This window comes from Abramis brama, assembly GCF_963993115.1.
Source record: "Abramis brama genome assembly, chromosome: 15".
Classification (NCBI taxonomy): Eukaryota; Metazoa; Chordata; class Actinopteri; order Cypriniformes; family Leuciscidae; genus Abramis; species Abramis brama.
In genome coordinates, this window is record NC_139977.1 from 27,462,248 (window position 1) to 27,482,988 (window position 20,741).

General features: G+C 38.3%; 1 protein-coding gene across 3 annotated transcripts in view; it reads left to right on the forward strand.

The window, feature by feature from the left end:
- The window catches only part of arhgap24 (Rho GTPase activating protein 24), a 123,790-nt gene extending 104,392 nt beyond the window's left edge, over positions 1–19,398 (forward strand). For all 3 annotated transcript variants that reach the window (XM_084136737.1, XM_084136738.1, XM_084136739.1), the window contains 6 exons: positions 5,075–5,282; positions 12,024–12,156; positions 13,943–14,016; positions 16,250–16,371; positions 16,461–17,535; positions 18,524–19,398. In XM_084136737.1, the coding sequence (XP_083992863.1) occupies positions 5,075–5,282; positions 12,024–12,156; positions 13,943–14,016; positions 16,250–16,371; positions 16,461–17,535; positions 18,524–18,767 (1,856 nt within the window). In that variant the 3' untranslated portion in view covers positions 18,768–19,398. The remainder of the gene's footprint in view (positions 1–5,074; positions 5,283–12,023; positions 12,157–13,942; positions 14,017–16,249; positions 16,372–16,460; positions 17,536–18,523) is intronic.
- Positions 19,399–20,741: the final 1,343 nt, after the last annotated feature.

The window sequence follows — 20,741 nt, forward strand, 5'->3', positions numbered from 1 at the left end:
TCAAAAAAATAAACATAAAAATCGAGCAACATGCAGTAGATTGAATCAGCGTTATGAACAAATAGTTGAGTGAATGAATCAATGACTTACTCATTTATTTGTTTGTTTGATTGTCTATTTAAAGTTATACAAGTTTTGCTTTGGATAAAGACCTTACATCCTTTTGGATTTTTGCATTGCATTTTTTGCTATTTTCATGACAACTTTCAATATTGTAATGCAAAACAAATATTAAAAAATATGATTCTTCGTTTTTGCTTTAATACATAAATTGTAGCAGTGTTTTAAAGAGCCTAAATTAAAATGTCCTCATTCATTCATTCATTTTGACTTTTATTCTATTTTAATTCTGTCAGTGTCTAAAATTCTATTGAACTTTTTTAAATGGTTACGTTTTAGCAGTGGTTTGGACTAGAAACAATCATTAGAAGCTTAATGATTTTCTGTAGTGTTTACTCAAGTTGTATCTCTGGGTCAAAGTTGGAACAGGTTGCATATATTTAAAGACTCAATATGGATTTCATTTCTACAAAAAAATGCCATTAGGCCTTTGAGATAGTTGTCAGTTTAATTGACTCTCGATGTGAATGGTGTAATTGCTGTTGGGTTATCCATGTCTCTCTATGAGCGTGGTAACGAGTGATCTTGTTCGTTGCTGTGTGGGTGTTATGTTTTTCAATCTCACATACAGCACCAACATCATTAGACTGCCCACTTTCCAATTTCGGCTTAAAAGGTTTGTTCACCAGCCTGCAAGAATGGCTCATACGTCTGAATGATCCCACTCTGTGTGGGCAGAAATGTGACCCGGCCTCAGGGTTGAGGGTACCAAGCCAGACTGACCAGACAGACTGCATACTGACAGCATTGAACTTGGAGAGGCATGTTGTGGATTTTACAACTTATCCTACATGATGTCCTACATTTTTCGCATAAAAAAAAAACAGTGTTTCATACATCATTTGTTTAATTACTCAAAAGTTCAGTTATTTGTAATACCTGGGGCCAGCACAGTGCTTTTGTGTTTTTGTGACCGTTTTGTAATCTCTTTAATCTCCCAGTTTGTTTTAATCTATATTTCTATGTGAACTCAATTGGTTCACTGGACTTTGACAAATGGAGACTTTGTTATGATTTTGGTGGCATTTCTGTGTACAGAGCCATTCAAATCTCATAGCCAAAATAATTAAGATTCCTTAGGAATGCATTTAGTGTTTACATTTGTAGTTGTGAAAGTGACATTCCCTCCCAAAGTCAGTTGATTTACCTGATAGGTCAAAGGTCACTGAGTCAAACAGTGTACAATATCCCACTGTAGGGGTTCTGTGGGGTTTTACGACCACCCAGTTGCAGTGCGTGTGTTCTAGTCTCCTCTCCTTGACCTTTGACATCTCCGTCTCAGATTTGATTTGAGCATGTGTGTGCAGCTGCAACAAGTTGATAATTCATTAGATCGCAATCGTTGTTTATAATCATTATCAGATGTAATTAGATTTTGACTTGTTAAATGTTATTTGGCTTTTGCAGTGTGATTACCCTTCTGTCAAAGACTTTATCGGCTTTCAGAAGTGACATTTAAGTGTATTTGTAGTTAATGGAGTATTGACTCTCCGAGGATGACACTTCCAGTGGGATTCAAAAGAGATCACATATTAGTTAAAAGTTTACTTTGACTAAACAAGGAACTTTGCCAACCTACTTGTGACCTATTAGACCCATAATGCAAGATGTATAAATTACAAAATGCCAAACTATCACCTTATCAGAACATCCAGTGATGTTAATTTCATAATAAAGGTTAAAGTCCCCCTGTAGTCAATAATGTTATCCCTTTAAAACTAATCTTTGATCACCAAAATGACATATTTAAAAGTTTTTTCCTTGAAAAAATGTAACACACTTGAATGTAACACTACACCCTTGCCTCATTTAGTATACACGGTTCTATGAATATGCAAATTAGCCCCGCCTCCACTCACTCACACCAGCTCAAAGATCCACTCGCTGACGTGATTGGTTACAAGGTAGTTTGTGACGTCAGAAACACCAGCGATTTCAAACCGTGTTTTTGAGACTGTCTTTGGTTCAATGCAGTTTTAAGGAGAAAAAGACTCAGCAATGGTGTTGACTTATGAATTTACACATGGTTTGTCTTAAAGCATATTAAAAACACCACATAGACATATACACAACATTAAAAACTTTTCAACACAGGGGGACTTTAATTTTGTAGTAAAGTTTGTAAATCAGAACTTTAAGACGATGAGATTTTGTTGTGGGCGGAGCTACCCAGCATGACGTGATAAAAATGGCTAGAACTAAAACTAATAAAGCTGAAATAAAATACTACAAATATTAGAATGTGAAGAAGCTGCAGTATGTATGAATATTAAAATAACCTTATAACAAAAGGCAAAAGCACATAAAAATACTAAAAGTTAAAATAAAATAAAGGAAAGTCATTATTTCATTTTCGTTATAGTGTTTGAGATGTTAATCCTGCCCTAAAGGCTTAGACAGAGAATGTTTTTATTCTTCATTCAGGAAGATCAAAGAAACAATCTGTCTGTGTTTAATCTTTTCCGCCAATGAACTGGAAGACCTTCTAGGCTGAGAGTGATTTGCCCACAGCCATTGTGGAGCTTTGTGCGGAGCACCGTTGTTCAAACGTCTACCAAAAAACACGGCGGTGTGAACAGCAGGAATGAGGGCAGAAGGCTGGGAACAGCCACAACAGACGATTACACAGCTAAGAGCTTAGCAACTTTTTTTTTTTAAACACTAACCTATAAGGGGTGGAGTGGAGGGAGGGAGGGGGGGGGGGGTGTTTTGGCCCTGTCGTACCCGAGTACAGGTCAGGTCTGAGCTTTGGATGGATGGAGCGGTTCGTCTCCTCCCCTTTGAATCCAAACCTCCTTAAAGGAGGGAAAGCACTCTACTTCCAGACATACAGGAGAAGGGAACCGTTAAAATACGATGAATGGCCTTAGGGCAATCTGACCAATCTGTGGACGAAAAGGAGACAAGATGAGACGAAAAGAGGGGATGAGAGTGGAGGGGAGACCAAAGAAACTGCAAGAGAAGAGCTCAAAGGGTGTGAAACCATAACGAGGGATAAAAAGAGATGAGAAAAGACCATCAAAAAAAAGAAGAGACATCCTCAAAGGTATGAGATGAGACATGAAGACCCAAAAGGTGCAAGAGCGTAATGAGAGGAGAAGATAGTTTGCAGGGAGAGCCGGTCTGCCAGCTGCTCATATTTGATCTTCTGTAGGATAAGAGTCGCAGAGCAGCACAAAGAGCCTTGTGTGTGTGGATACATGAGGTCAGCAGAAAAGCCCTGGACAACTTGAAGATGCCATGAAGTTAAGTGTGTGTGTTTGTACAGTGCTGATAATTGCCTACTGTTATTGTGAAGTCAAAGTCAATATGACAAAAGACAACTTAACCCGAATGTGATATTAAAGCGCTGAGCCGAGGATTCACAGACAGAGTGCTTACAGGAGATCCAGTCATGAGAAACCAAGGTGAAAGCCAGGAGAACTCACCGAAGGGAGAGAAAATCCATCAGGAGATTACCTTTGGCTGGAAGCACAAGTCTGATTCATCAAACTCTTTTCATGGGAAACTAGAAACTCGTGCAAGAGCTTCTGCATAAATCATTAAGAGTTGAAGCCAAGTGAATGTCTACATTCAGTTTATTTACTTTAGTTCCTACTGTGTTTTAGGCAGATCACTATCTCACACCTGTGTGGTCACCGTAATAACAGACATTGCTTGTCCAGAGATGCATCGTTGGAAATTTCTGTGTTTATTCATCCAGAAAGGATCTATGTAGTAAAAGGAACTATACAAAGCGAGTCCTTTTTCAGTCAGCATTTTGAGTTCCAGTTGCGGTCCAAGTGTGGATATTCTCAGAGTTACAATGTTCCCAAAGCTTTTTCCCAAGATTTCGGTTGAAGGAGACTCTAAAGTACTAGCTGGGACTTAACGTTTTGGATGATATTCTTGTGCCATTGTGTTTTTGTACGGATATAGTGTGACTACAGGCCACGTCGGACTTATTGTTGAAGATGCTCGGGGGAAGACAGTTCGGATGCACTTTCTTGCATCCTTTATTTTACTATAGTTTCATGCACAGAAGTGTCTTCCGTAAAATTAAAAGTTGCGTCAGCTTCAAACATGGTGAGTCAGACATTCTTTTCAATGTGAAAAAGCAAAGAAAATGTCTTTTTTTTCTCTCCATCAGCTCAGTCAGGAAAGGGCAGTAAATCCCCTCCTGTCTTCTAGGTTTAGTTGAATTTGTACCATCTTGTACCCTCATCTGAGTCCGGAGACCCGGAAAGCGCCACCGATCCAAAGCTTCCAGGAAGTCTGGCCTAATCCCGCTCATATGCGTGCCACATGTGATTCACGCTTGTTTTCAGCCTGACTGATGCAGACAAAAGAACAGGACAGGAGAGGAAGTGTGCGATTTTCTTCTCAGAGGGCATGACATGAAAGAATAGCTTAAATCAGGCTTCTTTAGCAGCTCTCTCCTCACTGTTATGGGGCTTTTTTGTCTCTGATACAGGAGAACAGGGATCAATCTATATTTCCACTTGAGTTAAAACTCATTTTTAACGCTCTAAAAGATCTGTCAAATAGCTCAAGACTTATTTTCCATAATAATATTACAATAACACACTAACTGAAAATATTCACATTTAATTTAGGCCTGTAAATTCAAAGCATTATTAAGGAAAAATAAATAAAGATTCAAAATAATTAAATATTAAATTAAAAAACTGTAGAGCATAAATTTATTTTAACTGAAACTTTGCAACGTCTTTTAATAATGCGCATTTTGATGTCTAAATATTGATTTATGAGAATCATTTGATTAATGGGCATATGTAAATAATTTGATTATTGAATCTATATAAAGTTGTTTTATATATATATATAGTATATGTATTAACAAAGAAAAAAAAAAATTCAGCAGGGGTGTGTCAAGGTTGTGTAAAATCAGCAGAATTTTCCTATATGTTAGCTTGTGTTTCCGAATTTTCCTTTATGTTGGCTTGTGTTTCAGGAATCTTTGGTCAGAAGTTGGAAGAGACAGTTCGGTATGAACGACGTTATGGCAACAAAATGGCTCCCATGCTGGTGGAGCAGTGCGTGGACTTCATCCGCTGCTGGGGTCTACGAGAGGAAGGGCTCTTCCGTCTGCCTGGACAAGCCAACCTCGTCAAAGAGCTTCAGGATGCTTTCGACTGTGGAGAGAAGCCATCTTTCGACTGGTACTTGCTCTAAATACACTTATAGTCTCTGTATGAATTATTTCAAAAGGTGGTTTTCACAGCGATGCCATAAAGAACCAATTTTGGTCCCCCAAAGAACCTTTCAGTGATCAGTTCTTAAAAGACGTGGACTTATTTTACTTGGTATGAAGAGCATTTTGAAAGTCTAAAGAATCTTTTTCCACTATGAAGAACATTTTGTGCAAAATTAAGGTTCCCAAAAGGGGTTTTTCCAGCAATGTCATAGAAGAAAAATTTAGGTTCCCCAAAGAACCTTTAAGTGAACTATTCATAAAAGAACAATTTTGTTCCTTAGTGTGAAGAACATTTGAATAATCTAATGAAACATTTTCCACTATAAAGAACCTTTTGTGGAATTGAAAGGTTCCATGGATATCAAAGGTTCTTCATGGAACCCCAGATGCAAATAAAGAACCTTTATTTTTAAGAGTGTATGACACTGAAGTCTGGAGAATGGGTAAAAATTCAGCTTTCAAAACCATAAAAACATTTTTTTTTTTAAATCTTACCAACCCCAAACTTTTGTACAGTGGTGTTTAACTTGAATGCAGTTAAACATTCAGATATGCTTTGGATAAGCATATCTGCTAAATGCATACTGTGCATGGTGACCTGCAACATCTTGCTCCTTTCAAATACCATAGCATTTAAATTCACTTGCTGGTATCACTTGCTGGTATCACTGGTATCACTTGCTGGTATTCACTTGCTGTTTCGAATGCGCATGCGTCGCGTCTGAACGCGTTGTTGTCTTTGGAGCTCCATCGATTGATTTATAATTCTTGATTTCTCTTTAAACTCACTTACAACGAACATTTTCTATTTTTCCTCACCTCATAGTTACAACGCGGACTGTTGAGCAGACGCGTCTCAAGCCTATTAGTGATCCAACGTCGGATACTCTTATAGGTTACTCCTGTGGATCACGGCTGAACGCGTCTTCTCCACACTCACTTACAAACAAACATTTTTTTCGCCTATCGTGCGTCTACTCTACACCTGTACCACTAAAAAGACGGATTATATCCAAGACTTCAGTCATAAATTAGTATTAATATTGATAGCATCACTGGTAGCGTCGTTGCTAACTTAACTTACTGTCCATCTGTTAAAATGGCGAATATATCAGATGTAAGTAGTCTACCTTTTGGTGCAGGTGAGGACACATTTGAGCTACACGCGTTGCAGTCTGAGCTGGAAGCTGTTGAGAAACAGATCCACGACCTTTTAGTGAGAAAAGCCGAGCTGATAGACCGGCGGTTAGCTCTTGAAACATCACGCGCCGATGCACACAAATCAGTGATCAACGTTACTAACCCGCTGACTCCGACCTCGTCTACTCCGTGCGTTACTCAGCATCGGTCACGAGCGTCGAGGCCGCGATCAGCCATGGTCTCGTTTACGCCGGCTCCAACATGCCACCACGAAGCCTGGATATTTCCGCAGCGGAAGACGCGAGTCAGGTCTAGACCAAGAAAACTCTCTCCGACCCTCCCGGTTTTCGAGATATCCACACAAAACCGCTTCTCCCCTCTTCGCGAAACAGAACGCGATGCTGTGATCATCGGTGATTCCATCGTTCGACACGTACAAGCTACGTTAAATAAAAGTAAGGTGCATAGTCACTGCTTTCCTGGTGCTCGTGTTTCTGAAATCGCTGCTCACGTTCCCGAGATTCTGAACGAGCGCGTCGGAACTGTGGTCCTGCACGCGGGAGGGGCCGACATCAGGCTGCGACAGACAGAGGTTCTGAAGAAAGACTTCAGGAATCTGATCGATACGGTACGCAGCACATCGCCTGATATAACGATCATTGTGTCAGGACCGCTTCCCACGTACCGACTAGGTCATGAAAAGTTTAGTAGATTATTCGCGCTAAATGAATGGTTAATGTCATGGTGCAATGAGCAGAAACTGCTCTTTGTAAATAATTGGAATCTGTTTTGGGAGCGTCCTAGGCTTTACCGTGCCGATGGCTTACACCCAAGCAGATTCGGATCGGATCTTCTGTCAGATAACATCTCCAAAATGTTAAATACCTTTTGACTAGTAACCAAAAGTTCAAATCATAGTCTCTGCTGCACCAAATTAACTGATATAAATAGTGTAGAACATTGCATAGAAACTGTGTCTATTCCTCGTTTAGTGAGATCAAATAATAAATCTACTGCAGGATCTAGAAAAAATCTAATTGTTATTAAACCAGAAAATGTTGCTATTAGTAAACAAAAACAATTTCTAAAGCTAGGTCTTCTAAACATTAGATCACTCACACCTAAGGCAGTTATTGTAAATGAAATAGTCACGGATAATAGCTTCGATGTCCTTTGCCTTACTGAAACTTGGCTTAAACCTAATGATTATTTCGGTCTAAATGAGTCTACTCCATCAGGATACTCCTATAAGCACGAACCCCGTCTGATTGGTCGTGGCGGCGGTGTTGCAGCGGTCTATAGAGATATTCTCAATGTTACTCAGAAAACGGGTTATAAGTTTATTTCGTTTGAAATACTTGTACTAAATGTTACGCTCTTAGATGTTAGAAAAAAATCCATATTATCTCTAGCCTTGGCTACCGTATATAGACCGCCTGGGCCTTACGCTGATTTCCTAAAAGAGTTTGCAGATTTTCTCTCAGATCTATTGGTCAATGTAGATAAAGCATTAATTGTTGGAGATTTTAACATACACGTAGATAATCCAAATGATGCGTTAGGGGCTGCGTTTATAGATTTATTAAATTCCTTTGGGGTCAAACAAAACGTCACCGGACCAACTCATCGTCTTAATCACACACTCGATTTAATTATATCATATGGAACCGATCCAACCGATATAGATATCATTCCACAAAGTGATGATGTCACTGACCATTACTTGGTAACTTGCATATTACGTACTGCTGTAATATGTCATGCGGCGCCGCGTTTTCGACCAGGCAGAACAATCCTTCCATCCACCATAGATAATTTCTCGAGTTGCTTGTCTGATCTGTCTCAGCTGCTGCCTGAACCCAAACAAACAGATGAACTAGAAGAACTAACTAGCACTATGAGCACCATTCTCTCTAGAACATTGGATGTTGTTGCACCTGTTAGATTAAAAAAGGTCACAGAGAAAATTAAAGCACCATGGTACAATAATACTACGCATGTTCTAAAGAGAGAAACCCGTAATTTAGAGCGTAAATGGAAACAAACTAATTTAGAGGTCTTTAGAATCGCGTGGAAAGACAGTATGTCACGTTATAAAAAGGCCCTAAAAGCGGCCAGGGCTGAGCATCTCCGCAAACTAATAGAAAACAACCAAAACAATCCTAGGTTTTTATTTAACACCGTGGCTAGACTAACAAATAAACAGACGTCACCCGAACAAAATATCCCGTTACAGTTTAGTAGTAATGATTTCATGAACTTCTTCACTGAGAAAATAGAAAACATCAGAACCACAATTGTAAACGTTCAATCCTCAATCGCACCTCATAATTCAGCCTCAATTTTCCCCCCGCAAGAACAATTACAGTGCTTTACAACTATAGAACAAAAAGAGTTAAATAAACTTATCACTTCATCTAAAACAACAACATGTTTATTAGATCCTATACCAACTAAACTACTGAAAGAAGTGTTACCTGTAGTAGAAGAGCCTCTCCTCAATATTATTAACTCGTCTTTATCTTTAGGTCATGTTCCAAGAACATTTAAACTGGCAGTGATAAAACCTCTCATTAAGAAACCACAATTAGACCCGCATAATCTAGCAAATTATAGACCCATTTCAAATCTACCTTTTATGTCTAAAATACTAGAAAAAGTTGTGTCCGCTCAACTGGGCTCTTTCTTGCAAGAAAATGATATCTATGAAAAGTTTCAGTCAGGATTCAGGCCGCATCATAGCACTGAAACTGCGCTCGTTAAAATCACAAATGATTTACTTTTAGCTTCTGACCAAGGCTGTTTCTCAATACTAGTTTTACTTGATCTAAGTGCTGCGTTCGATACTATAGATCATACAATACTCTTAGATCGACTACAAAATTATACTGGTGTTCAAGGACAAGCATTAAGCTGGTTTAGATCATACTTATCAGACCCCTACCATTTTGTCTATTTAAATGGAGAAAAATCGATCATAATTCCAGTAAACTATGGAGTGCCGCAGGGATCTGTGTTGGGCCCTCTATTATTCTCAATATATATGCTGCCACTTGGAAATATTATAAGGAAACATGGAATTAGTTTCCATTGTTATGCTGATGACACTCAAATATATATTTCATCACGGCCGGATGAAAACGCTAAATTATCCAAATTGACAGAGTGTGTTAAAGATATAAAAGATTGGATGACGCGTAATTTTCTATTATTAAATCCAGACAAGACAGAGGTAATACTTATCGGTTCAAAAAACCGCCCACAGAACCTCTCACAATACAACTTTGACATCGTAGGATGTCCTGTTACTTTATCCTCTACAGTAAAAGACCTGGGTGTTATACTCGATTGTAACCTGTCTTTTGAAAATCATATTTCGTATGTTACAAAAACAGCCTTTTTCCACCTTAGAAACATTGCTAAGCTACGTAATATGCTATCAGTTTCTGATGCAGAAAAGTTAGTTCATGCATTCATGACCTCGAGACTAGATTACTGTAATGCTTTATTAGCCGGTTGTCCTGCATCCTCAATAAACAAGCTACAGTTAGTCCAAAATGCAGCCGCTAGAGTTCTTACTAGATCAAGAAAATATGATCATATAACACCGATTTTATCATCACTACATTGGTTACCTATAAAGTTCCGTATTAATTACAAGGTATTGCTACTGACTTATAAAGCCCTAAACGGCTTAGCTCCAGTCTATTTAACGGATCTTCTATCACCCTATAATCCATCGCGCTCTTTAAGATCAATAAATTCAAGGCTTTTGGTCATACCTAGGATATCCAGATCCACCAAAGGAGGGAGAGCATTTTCACATTTGGCTCCAAAACTCTGGAATAGCCTTCCTGATACTGTTCGTTGCTCGGACTCACTCTCCCAGTTTAAAACTAGATTAAAGACGCATCTTTTCAGCCAGGCATTCATATAATATTGTTAATCTCACAGTTTCAAACTACAATCCGGCCTCTAGTTCATAAATGCCAGAGGAGAACTGGCCCCCGACTGAGCCTGGGTTCTCCCAAGGTTTTTTTTTTTTTTCTCCATTAGGTCGCCTGATGGAGTTTTAGGACACCATTAGGCCGCTTGATGGAGTTTTTTCGGTTCCTTGCCACTGTTGCCTTTGGCTTGCTCAGTTGGGGATATTTTGGGGATATTTAATTTTATTCTATCAATCAATAAATTCCACTAGAAACAAACTTTGTTGTATTATTTTATTTTAATACTGTGAAGCTGCTTTGATACAATCTGTATTGTGAAAAGCGCTATACAAATATACTTGATTGATTGATTGATTGATTAAACTGGAGCTCTGGTTCCAGTGACAAATCAAAGTGAAAATACGCAGTTGACAGCTCTGTTTAGAGCCTATGAAGCTTGTTCAACATACTTTCACTTCATAAAAAACCCCATTAGTGTGCCATCTTTTTGCTTGATCAAATTGATTTGCTTTCTTCTCAGATGTCTGCCATTACAATTAAGCAGAACCTAAATCTGGAATATTTATCCACACATTTGCATTTATGAATTAGCAAGACAAAATCTTCCTTTTTAACAACACCAGGTTTTTATTTAGTCTTTTTCTCCCTTTATATGACGTTCCCCAAATGACCTATTTTCCCTTTAGTATAGTATAGACTGAACGTGCAGTATTTTGTCCATTTTAATGGAATGTCTCCTCATTACATTACATTAAAATGTAGACGTGGACACTTTCTCTTTCGGGAGGAGCTTTCTCTGTACTTCCATGATACCAAACGCTTCAGATAACACCAGCAGCTGTTTTCCAGTTGATTTACAGTCTGTGATTTTAGCGATGGCTGTCAGAGCTCCTCACAGGAGGAGACACCAGGAAAAGCACACTACATACTTAACACCGTTCGTATTTAGATCTCGTTGGTGTCTGAAGCAAAGGTGATAATTATAAAGGGTCATTGCTCAGAAAATACATTTGGCAGTTACATTATACATGTGCCAGCTATTCCTGTACAGCCCACCCAGGAAGTGACAATAAATCCAGCATGTTACGGCGTCACCACAAGCCCAAGTCCTCTACGGGGCTGTTATAGGGCTGATCAGTGACAGGCTAGTACTTGCTTTGATTTACTACCAGCTTCCTGTTACTCATCATTAGATTACACTGGGATACCGACACAGGGATGTCCACATGGCCCACAATCTCTCTATAGGGTGTGTTCACACTTGTAGTTCAGGTCTCTTGGTTCTTTTGGTCCGGGCCAAAAAAAGAAAATGATACATTTAGTCCCGGTTCGCTTGGCGTTCGCACTGTCATTTTTAACACCGAACCTAAAGATACAAAACAAAACAAGTTCATTTGTAAGCAAACCGAGACCCACATTTTCATGGGTCTGGAAGAACCACACTATTAGAGCAATTGAACCAAAGTGTGTTTTAATCGAAGTGTGAACACATCCTTTAAGTGTCCTATACTGTTTTACATGCTTTATCTCTTCTGTAATGTTTAAAACACTGGATGCTTCTAGCTTTTCATTGGTCACTTTAACATTAATATGTCTACACTTCCCATCTTTCTCTGCAGTAACACAGACGTTCACACCGTGGCATCCTTGTTGAAGCTGTACTTGAGAGAGCTGCCTGAGCCGGTCATCCCGTTCTGTAAATATGAAGAGTTTCTGGCCTGCACCAAACTCCTCAGCAAAGACCAGGATGAAGTGAGTCACCTCATAACACATTTAATAAAAAAATTAAGGCATGAATGGTTGACCATCACATTGCTAGCATGCGGCTCCATTGTATTTACTTAGCGGTGGTAACATACCTCAGTACTCAAAAGTTTGATTAATGAGTGTCATTAATGATGCAGGTTGCCATATACTATATACGCTACATTTTTTTTTAATATTGTTGAAAGAAGTCTCTTGATCAATTAGGTTGCATTTATTTGATCAAAAATAGTGAAAACAGTTATTTTGTGAAATGTTATTACATTTTAAAATAATTAATGTAATTTATTCCTGTGATGGAAAAGCTGAATTGTCAGCATCATTACTCCAGTCTTCAGTGTCACATGATGCTTCAGAAATTATTCTAATATGCTGATTTGCTGCTCAAGAATAATTTTTTATTATTATCATAAATACAGTTGTGCTGCTTAATATTTTTGCGCAAACCGTTTTTCAGGATTCTTAGATGAAGAAAATAAGAAAGTTCAAAAGAACATAATTTAGGCCTAGTTAAAATAATCTTTTGTAATATTGTCACTTTTGATCAGTTTAATGTATCCTTGCTAAATAAAAGTTTAAATTTCTTGCAAAAAACAAACTACTGACAGTTTAACTTTCTCAGCAAGTGTACATCAAATTGTTGGAAACATTAAGAATACAGTGTGTGTATGCATTGTGTTATGAATTTCATTTAGCCGCATTGTGTTATGAATTTCATTTAGCCACATGTTGGACATGTATATTTCACTCCTTACTGTTTAAATAGGGATTTTTTTGTTTGTCTTGCTTACTTGTTATACTATTCAATCAACTTAGGTAAATTAAAATGAGGCAAAATAGGCCTAAACTAAGGGAGTTTAGCACTGATCCTGCAGTTGTTTGTAATTTAGTGTTTTACAACACTTGGTTTAACAGACTGAATAAAAGTAAAGGATGTTATCTTTTTCATAATGCATCTCCTGTAGACTCAAGGTATTGTTGACCACTTTGTTGCCATTCCTCGTGCTATTTCTGTTTGAGTTTGGTTCCCACCAGCAGGCTGAGAGAGTGGCATATGACTCATCACATTATTCTCCTTTCATCTTGCATTTATCCATTCCTTATTTTCGCTGAGCCCGAAGAAGAACGGGTCGACCCTGAGGAACGGAAACAGCCTCATTCTGACTTTAATGTTCAACTTTTACCTTGCATAAATCACCAGTGTGTCCAGCCAGAGGCTTTTCAGGATAGATTCAAAGTGCACAATGGGGTTTTGCAAGATTGAATTTAATTTACTGGCCCAAGGTTTTGAACGAGATTCGTACCTGTGAGAATCCCTCGAGTACGGTACACACAAAGAATCGTGGTACGATGTCAAATGAAGCTGAAGGCTGTACTGGATCCATTTGTTTTTGAGAAATAGCTTTCTCATGTGGTGCAACAAAGTCATTTTCCTCTGAGAGAGCCTGCAGGGAAAAGACATATCAACCATGATAAAAACAGATCTGGGATGGAGCGCATCATTAAATCTAGACAGTCATCAATTGTTAAATTCATTGACCCATGCCTAGACGAATAGCATAGTTATAACAAAATAAATTGCAATATGAATATTTAAAGTCAATTAGGAAGAGTTTTAAAAGCAATTGGATAGGTTAAAATGTATTTTGATTTAGTAAGTCTTTAAATTATGTATATTAGTCCAGATCATTTCAAATTGAATTACAGAAGTCGGTTCAAACAAATGCATATATTTCCTTTTTTTATATATATAATTTTATTTTTCTTTATACAGGGAATGAAGGAATTAAGAGGGCAAGTAGAAGGTCTACCTCTGGTGAACTACAATCTACTTAAATACATATGCAAGTAAGTGATTTGTTTTATTTTATTCCTTTGTGGCTCATCACATTATGCATTAATGTTGTGAATTTTTCAGGTTACATGATTCTGCAGGCTACATTGTAATGCCTATATGGCTATATATGGCAACATTAACTCACTCAACGGCAAAAAATAAAGGAGCAACAGCACTCTTGCTTGTTATATATTATATTATATTTTAAGGAGCCCTATGACATGCTTAAAAAAAAATAATATATATATATATATATATATATATATATATACACTCACCTAAAGGATTATTAGGGACACCTGTTCAATTTCTCATTAATGCAATTATCTAATCAACCAATCACAAGGCAGTTGCTTCAATGCATTTAGGGGTGTGGTCCTGGTCAAGACAATCTCCTGAACTCCAAACTGAATGTCAGAATGGGAAAGAAAGGTGATTTAAGCAATTTTGAGCGTGGCATGGTTGTTGGTGCCAGACGGGCCGGTCTGAGTATTTCACAATCTGCTCAGTTACTGGGATTTTCACGCACAACCATTTCTAGGGTTTACAAAGAATGGTGTGAAAAGGGAAAAACATCCAGTATGCGGCAGTCTGCCTCATGTGGGCGAAAATGCCTTGTTGATGCTAGAGGTCAGAGGAGAATGGGCCGACTGATTCAAGCTGATAGAAGAGCAACTTTGACTGAAATAACCACTCGTTACAACCGAGGTATGCAGCAAAGCATTTGTGAAGCCACAACACGCACAACCTTGAGGCGGATGGGCTACAACAGCAGAAGACCCCACCGGGTACCACTCATTTCCACTACAAATAGGAAAAAGAGGCTACAATTTGCACAAGCTCACCAAAATTGGACAGTTGAAGACTGGAAAAATGTTGCCTGGTCTGATGAGTCTCGATTTCTGTTGAGACATTCAGATGGTAGAGTCAGAATTTGGCGTAAACAGAATGAGAACATGGATCCATCATGCCTTGTTACCACTGTGCAGGCTGGTGGTGGAGGTGTAATGGTGTGGGGGATGTTTTCTTGGCACACTTTAGGCCCCTTAGTGCCAATTGGGCATCGTTTAAATGCCACGGCCTACCTGAGCATTGTTTCTGACCATGTCCATCCCTTTATGACCACCATGTACCCATCCTCTGATGGCTACTTCCAGCAGGATAATGCACCATGTCACAAAGCTCGAATCATTTCAAATTGGTTTCTTGAACATGACAATGAGTTCACTGTACTAAAATGGCCCCCACAGTCACCAGATCTCAACCCAATAGAGCATCTTTGGGATGTGGTGGAACGGGAGCTCCGTGCCCTGGATGTGCATCCCACAAATCTCCATCAACTGCAAGATGCTATCCTATCAATATGGGCCAACATTTCTAAAGAATGCTTTCAGCACCTTGTTGAATCAATGCCACGTAGAATTAAGGCAGTTCTGAAGGCGAAAGGGGGTCAAACACAGTATTAGTATGGTGTTCCTAATAATCCTTTAGGTGAGTGTGTATATATATATATATATATATATATATATATATATATATATATATATATATACATATACATATATATACATATACATATACATATATATATATATATATATATATATATATATATATACATATATATATATATATATATATATACATATATATATATATATATATATATATATATATATACACATTTCTGACCACATATTAAGAATTTGTTCCTTGTTTTAGTAAATTATGGCCACAAATTAAGAATTAATTCCTGCAACTTGTTAATTTGTTCCCTCTTTTTAGTAAATCATGGCCATGTTGTACAGTACAGTTTTGACTGACCTGAAACAAAGGAACAAATTATTACAATGTGGCCATGATTTAGTAAAATTAGGGAATGGATTATTAACTTGTGGACACAATGTAAATATTTTTTCCACGTCATGTGCTGGGTTCCGTATAATTTTTCCGTTTATCATCCAATAAACCAACCAACAAATAAGGAAATATTTCTACATGGCTATTTTATATTAAGTTAACCATGTGATAATGGCTATTTTTAAATAGTGTTAAAAAAAAAAATGCCATGATATAAAATTTGGGTCATACCTCTCACCACTTCATTTTCAGTTACTCTTACATTTTTATGTATTTACATATTTATTTATTTTTATTTATGTCTTTTGTTACACATTCAGATTTGTACATTCAGTTGCAGAAATCTCAGTTGTAAAGTTAAGACCCTTCTTTTTTTGGATTTAGGTTTTTGGATGAAGTTCAGTCTTACTCAGGTGTGAATAAAATGAGCGTACAAAATCTGGCTACGGTCTTTGGGCCAAATATTCTGAGGCCAAAGATTGAGGACCCAGTGACTATAATGGAAGGTAGGTCTTTTTGTCCTTATCTCTCACTCCAGACAGCTCTAAATCGTGATTATTTTAGTGTTTGAGCAATCTGTTTGTCATGTGTTCAGGCACAGTACTGGTCCAGCAGTTGATGGCCGTTCTGATTGGCCGGCATGATGTTCTTTTCCCACCCGAAGAGGACCATACTTCCACCCTGGAACTGGTTAATAATAACAACAATGAGACACAGAAACGGGCTACAAATGGTCAGCTACAAAACAAAGAGAACAATAACACCAGTGTGGTGCGGCAATGCACCTGGGACGCACCCGAATCACCCACCCGGGCTCCTCTGGACAATGGCTCTCCCCGCTCGGGCAGCCCGCGTAACGGTTTCACCGGACAGCGATTCGAGGTGACCCGCAGTCCGCCACTGGCGGTAAAAAAGAACCCGGCTTTCAGCAAAGGCAGCGGGATTGTCACTAACGGATCGTTCAGCTCGTCGTCATCGTCCTCATGTGACGCCAATCAGGAAAAGAGTCAGACTCTACCTAATATAGGCACCCTGCATGCCCGTCGGACGGGTGCGATAAAGGGCTCAGGCACTAAAATGGGGGTCCAGAATGGTGTCGTTCGAATGGGCATATCCAGCACTGACGTGACGATTGGGACTCTGAATGGGCGGAATGGACTCTGGGTGCCCAATGGTCACGTCACAATGCGTGAGGTTAAAAGTCGAGACGCCGAGCACCAGCAGAACCGCCTGTCCACATACGACAACGTCCACATCCATCAGCAGCAGACGACACAGCCCAGTCTGAGCAGCAGCTGTGAGGACAAACAGAGCGTGGATAGCGCCACATGGTCCACCTCGTCTTGCGAGATCTCCCTACCGGAAAACTCAACCTCCTGCCGCTCCTCTACGACCACGTGCCCAGAGCAGGACTTCTTTGGCAACAACTTCGAGGACCCTTTGTTGGACGGGCCAGTACAGGAGGACAACAGACTGGTGGCGGACGAAAAGGAGCAGCGGACCAGTGTTGGAGGAGGCCGGGGAAGCAGAGGAACCAGCAGCAGCGACAACAGTGAAACGTTTGCCATCACAAATGGACCGACCAACCACAGTGCACTACACAGCCTGGTGGCCAGCCTCAAACAGGAAATGCTCAAGCAGAAGAATGAATACGAAGCCAGGATCAAGAGGTGAGAGCCATGTTTAACCATAAAATGAACTTTTTTGACTTAAAACTAATGGTACCAGGCTACTGTTTGCCTTTGTCCTCGTCTTTGGTAGGAGAGTATTCAAATAAGAGATGTTTTTCACAGTTTTAATGAAATCTGATTTAATTTTTCACCCTGATTGTTTCCAACCTGCATGCCTCTCTATCTTTTGTGGATCAACAAATCAGTTTCCATCCATACTACATTTTTTGGGAAACAACAATGGGAAAACACCAATTATCACCAAAAAACAAAACACGCACACACACACACACATATATATATACAGTATATAAGATGTCAAATATTTTAAATATTTTCCCTGTTGCTTTTTTTGCATAATTTATCACTGCAAAAAATGTTTTGCATTTTTTTAAAGCAAGTTAAGGAGGATTTTGCTTATACTATTTGCCAATGGGATGGAAACACCACAACAGCAAAAAAAAAAAAAAAAAAAATATATATATATATATATATATATATATATATATATATGAAAAAGTCCCTTTTCAAATGTGTTTTCCCACTTAATAAAACAAAAGTAAATGTGTATTTAAACATGTATTTTTTTATTGTTATTACAATAACAATAATAATTTTATATAATAATAATATATATAAAATAAAAATTAACAATAAAAAATACATGTTTAATTACACATTTACTTTTGTTTTATTAAGTGGGAAAATACATTTGAAAGTGACTTTTTCACTTTCATTGTTTTGTTCTCTTGAACACACAGCTGGGTCTTTTGCATAACTTAAACTTGGATGGAAATATAACTGATCTGATGTGATTTCTGGCAGAGATTATTCACGATGTTTGTTCTTTTTGGAGTTAAAAAACAACAACAAAAAACTGTCCTTCATGATAGAATTAACTTTCACCTAAATAAACCTTTTAAGTGTTCTATTAAACTATCACAGTACTAATAGTGTATTCACCCACCCTTTCCCATCTTCTCTGTAGTCTGGAGCATCGGAATCTAGAGTTGGAGACAGTGATGGCGAATCTACATGAAGAGCTGGACCAAGAGAAGAAGAAATACACCATGGTAGAGATCAAGCTGAGGAACGCCGAGCGAGCCAAGGACGATGCAGAAAAGAGAAACGAGATGTTGCAGAAAGAGATGGAGCAGTTCTTCTCCACCTTTGGAGACCTGACCGCAGACCCGCGACGGCCCGACAGAGCCAACACCATCTGGATCCAGTGAGTCTTTTCATCCACGCTTGTGTTGAGGACAGTCTATTATTAACATTACACTGTGTGGGCTGTTCTCAGACAGAACGTGACTAAATCAGCCTTCACGGCATCTCCTCAGCCGCTGTCACCTGTCCGTTCGATTCAAAGGTTTCGACGCGGCTGAGCGAAGCCCTTTGAGCCAAATTTTCAGAGCTGATTGCGGACCAGTTGTGAGATTGCTGTTGGATTGAATTCATAAAGAAAGATGATGGGATGATGCAGCTTGGCTAAGGTGAAAGATGTCATGATGAAACCTAAAGAAGGGGATATGACAGAAAATGAGTGTCAAACAGAAAGAAGTGGATTCTGACTCTAAATAATGACAGAAAACCTTTGCTCTGAAAGCGAACAGTAAGATGAACTCTTGGTTGTTATAGTTGAATGTGAGAAAACGAATGAATTATGAGAATGAACAATGAGTCTTTGATGATGGGAAACTCCTGAAGGACGACAGAACCAGGAATGTCACTCGTATTTCTTCTTGTGATCCAACCAAACGTGTCCTTGAGCTGTCGTGTGTCCTCTTGTGTATATAAAGGCGAAACGATGTTAACAATTCCACGGTGAAAATCAAATGTCTGTATAAATGCAAATTAATGTTTAATGTACGTACTGATATTTAAACAGAATTCTCATTGTGTTACGTATACATTTTATATCAAGGCTTTTCCTTGCACTTACTGTAAGCATACGAGTTGCTGTTGTTTTCAGTATGGTACGAATATGAGATGTGGCAAACATTTTGAATATCATTCAGTCTTTCCTGGTGCTTTTGTGCATTAATTTACCACTGCAAATAAACATTTTCTTCATCAGTATTAAAAATAATATTTTTTTAAGCATAAATCTAACAATTTAATTTAATCAAACATTTTTAGAGGTACAAAATGCAACTTGTGGCCAGCGGTGCTGTCTATATATATAGACTTTGAATAATGAATATATATATGAAGACTTCAGATGCAAAAGCCTCTAAGTGCCATCTGAAATTTTCTTCTAAAATGAGTATTTTTATCAAGCTTGTATATTTAAGTTCAGTAATTTCACTTTAATGACAATTAATAGGTCATTTTCATTGCCATTAATGTGAAATAAATGAACATAAGCATACAAGCTTGATAAAAATGATCATTCTAGAAGGAAATTTCAGATGGCACTTAGAGGCTTTTGCATCTGAACTCTTCATATATATATATATATATATATATATATATATATATATATATATATATATATATATATATATATATATATATATATATACTTTGAATAATGTCTCAGATAAATTGTAAGGGGTTTAATGTATTTTTATTGGGAAAAGACAAAAATACTGATGGAGAACATGTTTTTTTTTGCAGTGCATCCCGATATGACCAAAACCAATTAGACAAGGAAACCTGTAAATACTGGGCAAAATACTGGGAAAACAGGGCAAACGCTCAGCCTGTCTTTGTCATTTGTGCCTGTCGCACATCATTTGCTTTCAGCGGTGCTAGACGAGAGGAAGTCTGTTAAAATGAAGACTAAAGACTTGACGATTCTAACCCGATGGGGTTTGTTCATCTCTCGGACCATGTGTCTGTGCGTTTGCGGTCATTTGCCTTGTCACAGCTGTCCATGCTTCTGCTGTAGCTTGATGCATTCAGTGAAATGCAATGAAATTAAATTATGTGACCTCATTTAAACTGTCTTAAATTGTCTGGTGTAATTGTATCAGTCGCTGGGGCCGACCACACATGAAATCCGTGGGTGGTCTGATGTGTACAACCACAAAATGAACATTATGAATCACTACAGCATGCTCCCAATTCTGGACATTGACTATGAAAAATCAATATCCCTTATAGTGAAAAATTGTGATTTGCTTTGAAATATCCAATTGTTATAATTCTTAAATGCAACATAAAACACACAGAATGATGCAGAATGCAACAAAATCATGGGG